At 43.0% G+C, this 9553-nt stretch overlaps 1 protein-coding gene across 8 annotated transcripts in view; it reads left to right on the plus strand.

Annotated features, from left to right (window-relative positions):
• Positions 1-8816, plus strand: part of LOC106095633 (uncharacterized) — a 219967-nt gene extending 211151 nt beyond the window's left edge. For all 8 annotated transcript variants that reach the window (XM_059361970.1, XM_059361973.1, XM_059361975.1 and 5 more), the window contains 2 exons: positions 1544-1659; positions 5514-8816. In XM_059361970.1, the coding sequence (XP_059217953.1) occupies positions 1544-1659; positions 5514-8578 (3181 nt within the window). In that variant the 3' untranslated portion in view covers positions 8579-8816. The remainder of the gene's footprint in view (positions 1-1543; positions 1660-5513) is intronic.
• The last annotated feature ends 737 nt before the right edge of the window (positions 8817-9553 follow it).

Raw genomic sequence — 9553 nt, forward strand, 5'->3', positions numbered from 1 at the left:
AGATCGGTCAATATGGCAGCTATATCCAAATCTTGACCGATCTGAGCCAAATTGAAGAAGAATATCAAAGTGCCCAACACAACTCACCGTCCCAAATTTCAGCGACATCGGACAATAAACGCGCTTTTTATGGCCCCAAAACCTTAAATCGAGAGATCGGTCTATATGGCAGCTATATCCAAATCTGGACCGATCTGAGCCAAATTGAAGAAAGATGTCGAAGGTCCTAACACAACTCACTGTAACAAATTTCGGCGACGTCGGACAGTAAATACGCCTTTTATGGGCTCAAAACCTTATATCGAGAGATCGGTCTATATGACACCAATATCCAAATTTAGACCGAGATGTGCCATATTGCAGAAGTATGTTGAGGGGCTTAACTTAACTCAATGTCCCAAATTTCGGCAAAATCGGTTAATAAATAAGCATTTTGTGGCCTCAAAACCTTAAATCGAGGGATCGGTCTATATGGCAGCTATATTCAAATCTGAACCGAGCTGTGTCATATTGCAAAAGAATGTCGAGGGGCTTAACTTAACTCACTGTCCAAAATTTTGGCGACATCGGACTATAAATGCGTCTTTTATGGGCCTAATGCCTTAAATCGAGAGATCGGTCTATATTGCAGCTATATCCAAATCTGAATCGATCTTGGCCAAATTAAAGAAGTTGAAGGGCCTGACAAAACTCACTGTCCCAAATTTTGGCAAAATCGGACAGTAAATAAACCTTTTATGTGCCTAAGACCCTAAATCGGCAGATCGGTCTATAGGACAGCTATATCCAAATGTGGACCGATCTGGTCCAACTTGAAGAAATATGCCGGGTGGCCTAACGCAACTAACTTTTCCAAATTTTAGCAAAATTGGATAATAAATGTGGCTTTTATGAGCCTAAGACTCAAAATCGGAGGATCGGTCTATATGGCAGCTATATTCAAATCTGAACCGATCTGGGCCAAATTGCAGAAGGATGTCGAAGTGCCTAACACTGTCCCAAATTTCAGCAAAATCGGATAATAACTGTGGCTTTTATGGGCCTATCTTCTCCTACATAAAGCGGGAGCTTTACCACATTATAGACCGATTCAGACGCATATAGAAGATCTTAAGAGAAGTCGTTGTACAAATTTTCAGCCAAATCGGGTAAGAATTGCACCCTCTATAGAATCAAGAAGTAGAATCGGAAGACGATTTACGATTTTCTGCTTCAGCCTATTGAGGGCGCAATTCATATCCGATTTGGCTGACATTTTGCACTATAACTTCAACTATGGTCTCCCATACATGCAAACCAAGTATGATTTGAATCGGTCCATTACCTGGTATGGCTCCAATAGCATGGCAATTTTTATCCATTATCATTTGTTTGCCTTTAAAGAAATATTGGCCAAAAAACTTGACAAATGCGATGCATGGTGGAGGGTAATAAGATTTGGCCCGGCCGAACTTAGCACGCTTTTACTTGTTTCCTTTTTGTAACCAAACAAAATTATTATAATTTTTCTACTTTTTCTTTATCCATATTCCTTTATTTCCAGAAATCCAAAGGCACCCTGGAAGGAGAGCTTCATAAATTTGCATGCCATGGAATGGGATCGCTATGATTTAGAATGGCCAGAATTCAATAAACGTTCGCAGGCGTACATGAATATTGGTAATAATAACAAATTTCACTAGTACCACAAAAGCTATGTCGATTATTTTGCCCATTTTTGCCATTTTCCCCTAGCATGTGCACAGAAGAATACACAAAAAAAAAAATGAAACCCTTTGCCAGTTGACAAGGGTTGCTTCCTTAATGCCCCTAAGACTATCCATAATCATTTGATGCATTGCTCGGCTTACAGAAGTAATTTTAAATATAAAGTCCATTATTGAAATATTTATGTTTATGTCTTGATGGTTTGATGGAGAGAAAGAGGAAATTGAAATTTTCTAGGGCAATTTATATTGGAAATATTTGTGAAACGAAAGCATTTTCTTATAAGACACTTTTTAAATGAAAATTTTAATTTTTTCCAAATTTTATTGGATTCGTTGAAGATAAATTTTTTTTTGTCGTTCTATTGTAAAAAATCGATGGACTGATATACGAATCTATATGGATGTTAAACTCAAACGCATGAAACTTTAGACTTTTTAGCATTCCAGAACGAAGTAAGATAGAACATAGAAGGCTACTTATATTTATAATGTCAAGATAATCAAAAACTTATTTAAAAGCCTTAAATTGGACCGGTTCGAACTTTTAATATTCACCAATAAGGATAGGATTCTTTTATGAAAAGCCTACGAAATTCAACAAAAAAAAATTTGATTAGTCAGTAAACTGCAATCCGTAGATCGATCCGTATTCACTGAAAAAAAAAAATTTTAAATTTAAAATTTCAAAGATTCGAGCCAAAAATAAGCGAACTTAATGTTCATTGACTTCGGACAATAAATGGGCCTTTTATGGCCCCAAAATCCAAAACCGAAAGATCGGTCTATATGGCAACTACATCCAAATCTGGACGGATCTGTGCTATATTGCAGAAGTATGTGAAGGGGCTTAACTTAACTCACTGTACAAAACTTCGGCGACATCGGACAATAAATGCGCCTTTTATGGGGCCAAAACCTTAAATCGAGAAATCGTTCTATATGACAGCTATATCCAAATCTAAACCGATCAGGGCCAAATTAAAGAAAGGGTCTAAGACAACTCACTGTACCAAATTTCAGCAAAATCGGATAATGAATTTGGTTTTTATGGGAATAAGACCCTAAATCGGAAGATAGGTCCATGTGGCAGCTATTACATCCAAATCTGGACCAATCTAAGCCAAATTGAAGAAGGACGCCGAAGGGCTAAGACAACTCACTGTCCCAAATTTAATCAAAATCGGATAATAAATGCGGTTTGTATGGCCTAAGATCCTAAATCGGAGGATCAGTCTATGTGGCAGCTATAACCAAATCTGGACCGATCTGGGCCAAATTATCGAAAAATGTCTAAGGGCCTAACCCAACTCTCTGTCCCAAATTTCAGCAAAATCGGATAATAAATGTGGCTTTTATGGGCCTAAGACCCTAATGGCATATGACAGCTATACCCAAATCTAGACCGATCTGGTCCAAATTGAAGAAGAATGTCGAAGGGCCTAACACAACTCACTGTACGAAATTTTAGCAAAATCTGATAATAAATGTGGCTTTTTATGGGCTTAAGACCCCGAATCGGCGGATCGGTCTATATGGGGCGACATCGGACAATAAATGGGCCTTTTATGGCCCCAAAATCTAAAACCGAGAGATCGGTCTATATGGCAACTACATCCAAATCTGGACGGATATTGTGCTATATTGCAGAAGTATGTGAAGGGGCTTAACTTAACTCACTGTACAAAACTTCAGCGACATAGGACAATAAATGCGCCTTTTATGGGCCCAAAACCTTAAATCGAGATATCGGTCTATATTGCAGCTATATCCAAATCTGAACCGATCAGGGCCAAATTGAAGAAGGACTTCGAAGGGTCTAACACAACTCACTGTCCCAAATTTCATCAAAATCGGATAATAAATGTGGCTTTTATGGCTTAAGACCCTAAATCGGAGGATCGGTCTATGTGGCAGCTTTAATCAAATTTGGACCGATCTGGGCCAAATTATCGAAGAATGTCTAAGGGCGTAACCCAACTCCCTGTCCCGAATGTCAGCAATAAATATAAATGTGACTTTTATAGGCCTAAGACCATAAATCGGAGGATCGGTCTATATGGCAGCTATATCCACATCTGGACCGATCTGAGCCAAATTGACGAAGGATGTCGATGGGCCCAACAGAACTCACTGTCCCATATTTCAGCAAAATCGGATAATAAATGTGGCTTTTATGGGCCTGAGACCCTAAATCGGCGGATCGGTCTATATGGGGGCTATATCAAGATATAGTCCGATGTAGCCCATCTTTGAACTTACCCTGATTGTGGACAAGAAAAGAATATGTGCAAAATTTCAGCTTAATATCTCTGTTTTTAAAGACTGTAACGTGATTTCAACAGACAGACGGACGGACATGTCTAGAATGACAGAAGGTCACCAAGGGGGAAGTGGTGAATGCTTCAAAATTATGTAGCCTAATCTATACTTGGAAAGGTCTACGGCTTTGCTGTTGCTGGCTAGAACAGACATCTCAGTCATTGTGACCGTCATGACAGATCACTCTCTGATCGGAAAACATGGTGACATACTGAAGATTCCCAGTAACGACTTATGCAAGAGCTGTGAGGACGTAGAGGAAGAAGAGACTGTCGAACATCTGCTGTGTGTGTGTCCCGCACTGGCAGTCAGAAGGAGTTCCACTTTAGATTCTCATTTCTTTGAGAACTTGTCTAATTTAGCGGATGTAAACATTCGAAAGGGGTGGAGCTTCTCAAAGCGATCTGGATGGTTCAACGGAGGGAAGTAGAAGGCATCTCTCTTTTCCTGTGGACGAAAATGTCTAAGTGAGTCTGATGGCAGACTGTCACATTAACCTAACCCAACCCTGCATATAGCTCCCATATATAACTTTTAGCCCATATAAGCTGTTAGGACTGCAGTAGCCAAAATTTAGGTTCTATCGTAAGAAAATTTTGCAAGGTTCTTTTCAATCTCGGAGCATGACTTTTTAAGCCTCTATAGGACGCAATTCATATCTCTATAGCGCTATCCTGAAATTTTGCACAATGACTTCTACTATGGTCACCATGACTTTTACTATGGTCTCCATCAACCAAATCACGCATAACCTGAATTGGTCCATAATCTGATAAAGCTCCCAATAGCAAAGCAATTCTTATCCAATATCCTATGTTTACCTACAAAAAGATACCAGGCAAAGAACTTGACAAATGCTATCCATGTTGGAGGGTATACAAGATTCGGCCCGGCCGAAATAAGCACGCTTTGTTATTCTGTGTAAATTCCATCACATTTTTACTTGGTCTTAATATTGGCTAGACTTAAAAAAAACCCCTTTCACAAAAGTTCTTTCTGTAAATTTTAAAAATTTCTTTATGTAGTTGCATAACTGGGGAAACTATCTCCTTGTATACCACATAGCCTATCAGAAAATGGATAGCCTCCCCATGAAAGCCTTTTGAGTATTAAATATTCACCTCTGCGGAATCCATGCAACTCCATTAAAGTTCTATTCAATTTTCGTCATCAACCAAATCCGACCACAAATCCATTATGAATAATGCATTGCATGCTTGCATCTCTGTAGCGCTGTAGCCTAGGGCCTACTCCCTTTTCCCTGCATGCACCTCTCTCAATTTATAATATGAAAAAACAATTTTTATTCAATTTCATAAAATATTATATGGAAGTTTTTGTTCTCCCTCTTTTCTTCCTCTTTGCATATTGCATTTCGTTTCCGGCGGGCGGCTGGTGTAACCATCTCGGTATCATCATCAACACCATCATCATCATCATCACATCGGGAGCACTTTACGCATCACACCATTCATCTATGAACAGGAATACCACCATCCATCGGTTATAAATATCGACAGGTTTACATGCATTTTTGGAATAAGGAATTGCCCGATGAGCTCAATCAAATTGCACACATACAACAGCAACCCTTCCTGGAGGCGAACTATGCAAACACGATGCCATCTCTGCCAGGAACCACGGCGATTTATCCCAAACCTTATGGCGGCAGTGAGGTAATAACCGGCCATATGAATAAATTCGGAGCACGTGATGATGGCGCAGAGGATCCGGTGAGAACGTTGAAGGTGCTCATGCAGCAGCCAACCGGCCGGCAAAAGGCTGGGGAGACAGCCGAGAACATGTACAATGCACCGCCCTCCACCACCTATGTGGGCAAGGTGCGCCATCGACCATCGACCTCCGGCGAGGATGGCGAAGGTGATGAGGCACGTAGCTACGAAATGGGTTACAATAACTTTGGCTTTGCTGCCCGGGCACCCACGACATCCGCCTCAATTTATGGCATACGCCACTATGATGCAGGAGCAAACGGCATGGCAGGCAATGGTCGTGAGCAAACACCTTATGGCCACCCTTACCCGAACGGAAATAGTGGCAATTATGCCAGCGAAGACAATAAGGCTGACGATGGCATGGCCGATGCCGATAGCCAGCAGGAGCATGTGGCCAAGTCGGAAACCACGTTGCAGCTGCTGATAGGTCTCATTATCATTTTCATAATATTGAATGTCATCATCTACTCGACGATACTGATGCAAAAGAAAAAGAAGACACAGACCATACAGCGCAAGCTGGGCACCGGCATCCTCACAGCCTACGATGGCACCAACGATGACGACCTGAAGCGCTCCAAGCCCAGCACTCATCAGGATGATGGCGACAGCTACATCATGGATGCCATGAGGAAGTCCAATACCTATGAGGCAGTCAAGACGGAGCGGATATCCTCGAATGGCTTCAAAATGACGCGCCAGTTGAGTTGTTCCACTGTCGACACACACACCAAGGTGAGTGAGTGGATGTGCACCACGGGTCAGAATAAAGTGGCCTTGCCACGACGACCCAGCAGCAATAAGGACTCCAAGAAATCATCATCATCTTTCTCCTCCCTGGGAGGCAGTGGTGGCTCCTTTGGCAAGCACCCCCTCAAGGTGAGCGTGGCCATTGATGCCACCTCGGAGACAAGGGGCAGCAGTGTCATGGAACAAGAGCCCATAGAGGTGACCAAAAGTAAAAATGATGGACGCAATCGCATTATTTGCCAAGAAGTGGAGGTGGATGACCAAGAGCTACTCACACCCCAGGACTCCTTGGACAACAGTCGTTACACCCTCATGCGTCAGCACTCTACGGTGACTGAGGCCTGCGAGGGAGAGCTTATACAGCCCATGCACTACCACTCAAGATCAGATCCCGTTGACATCTACTACAGCCTTGATCCCGAGTCTGAGGAAAAAGTCACCAGTTTTATGCAGTCTGACTCGGCGCATGATGATCAAGACATCAATGTCACCAGCAAAGATGACAATGATGAATGGCCGGTGGAGGCTTTAACTCCGGCACAGCAAATGGATGTCATCAGGCGTAAGAAATATCCCAAGGTTTTGCCCACACATATGCCGGGTTGGGACAGAGAGACTGACTCACCACCCATGACCAAGGATTTGTCGACCACCTACAAGCGCAACTCGTTGCCACCCAACTCATTCTTTGTTCATTCGCAGCACCTTAAGCAACAGCCACCATTGCCACCACCACGTACGGTGGCCACATTGGGGCGCAAGCCTTCGTTGGGTAGGCGAAACAGCAACAGCATTACCACTTCGCCAGTCATGCTGGCCCATGACTGCACCGAGGAGGAGGAGGAGCCCCAAATAACGCAAAACACATTAATTGTTGGCTCATTGCGGCCCACCGAAGGCTACTATTCCACACTGAAAAGGAAGAACAAGCCGCCACAAATTGAGACTAATCCAACTAATTTCCAGCAGCAGCAACAGCAATCAGTATTTCAATCTTTTGAGTCGTCTCCCATCTATGAGACACCCGAACGCGAAGTGACGGCACATCTGACACAGAAAGTCTACAATGTGCAACCGGTGAGTGCGGCAGGCAATCAGCAGCAGCATCAGCATCAACACCATCATCCATCATGTTCTGCTTCCTTGGACGCCAATACAACGTCATCGTTATCACCACCACCAACGCCCACCACCCCGGTGTATGCCCAACCCAAGAAATCGCATATACCACGAATAATAGCAGCATCAGGAGCAGCCAACACCAGCCTAATACATTCCACAACATCAACGGCGGCAGCGCCAACATTACCCACGACACCAACGCTCTTGGCATCCACTGGGCTGCAAGCCCAGGCACCGGCATCGGTATCGGCACCATTATCATTGTCATGCCCAACCGGCCCAGCCTCAGATACTGCTACTAATTGCTGTCATGTTACACCAATGCAACTGGATGACAATCAAGTGTCATCCAAGGAAGCGCCGCAAACACCTGATGTAAGCGCCAACAACCCCACCACCACCACCACCACCACCATCAGTGACAATGCAAAGGCTGGCACAGAGGACTTGCCACAGCAGGCTATGTCACAGTCACGCATACCGCACTTACATAGAAATGCAAATGTAACAGCCCCCGCATCGGCACCAGCAACGGCATACAATCAGCAACAGCACCAGCATAACCACCTTATCAATAAGGATAAGACAAATGCAAATGTAATACCCAAAGGAACAAACATATTGACATCAATTCCAAAACAAAGTTGGAGCACACCCACAGCCTCATTGCCAAAGGATGCCACCACACCAGCAACGACCACGACAAAGTCTACTTCCTCATACCCCAGCGATACTGCATCTGATGATGCTGTCAAAGTCTACAATGACAATGCCAAAGTCTTAGCACATCCTTCGTGGAGCAGAAAGACTGCATCTCTGGCATCGTCATCGTCATGCTCGTCATCCACATCATCATCGATGCAATCGGATTCAGGCACATCATCGACAACTTCATCTTCCACGGGCACCGTGCGCACCGAATTGCAACAGCATCTGCACTAGCATCCGCAATCATCAATCCTTACAGGTGTCGACTTAGCGACATTTTTCCATAGAGCTCTCCCCCTCAGCCCCCCAAAATCCCACCAAGTGTGCAAAGTGTAAATTTTGTAAATATGAACAGTTGATTTCTTTATTCATATCGGCATTCGCATTTGCATTGATTTACCACACCATCTGTCTTGTGTTGATTATCCAAAGAGAAATACATTTTTATGACAAAATAGTATTAGAAACAAAACGAGAATGTGTGCATGTATTTTTGAAGGTGCTTATTTGCTTTGAAAGACAATTTTGAAGGGTAAGTAGCAATTGACATTTTTGGAGGCCAAATATTTTATGTAAACATATTTGGAAAGAGAAAAACTTGCGAGCTTGCAAGGATTAAAATACTATGCACTAAAACTTCATAAAGTCTAGGGCAAAAATCTGTGGAAAGGGTAACATCGGTCGGACTACCATGCATTCTGCAAGAAATTTTTGAGGTTCAAGAAGTCAAACACTGGGGTCATTTTATTTCTATTTATGGACCTTGCAAGGCTTAAGTGCACTTCTAGTTATGGGCCTTTCTGGAAGGGTTAAGTTATGAGTTGTGGAGGGTATAAGTGTACTTTCACCGTAGCGCAGAGGATAGCATGCCGGCCTATAATGCTGAACGCTTGGGTTCAAATCCTGGCGAGAAAATCAGAAACAGGGGTGGCTATCCCCTCTTCATGCTGGCAACATTTGTGAGGTACTATGCCGTGTTAAAGCTTCTCTCCAAACAGGTGTCGCATTGCGGCATGGCATTCAGACTCGGCTTTAAAAAAGAGGCCCCTTATCATAGAGCTAAAAAAAAAATTGAATCGGACAGCACTCATTGATATGTGAGAGTTTGACCCTGTACCTTAATGGAATGTTCATGTATCCGTAATGGAATGTTCATGTGTCCATAATGGAATGTTCAATGTGTACTTCCCGTACTAAATTTCAGCCAAA

This window comes from Stomoxys calcitrans, chromosome 2, assembly GCF_963082655.1.
Source record: "Stomoxys calcitrans chromosome 2, idStoCalc2.1, whole genome shotgun sequence".
Lineage (NCBI taxonomy): Eukaryota > Metazoa > Arthropoda > Insecta > Diptera > Muscidae > Stomoxys > Stomoxys calcitrans.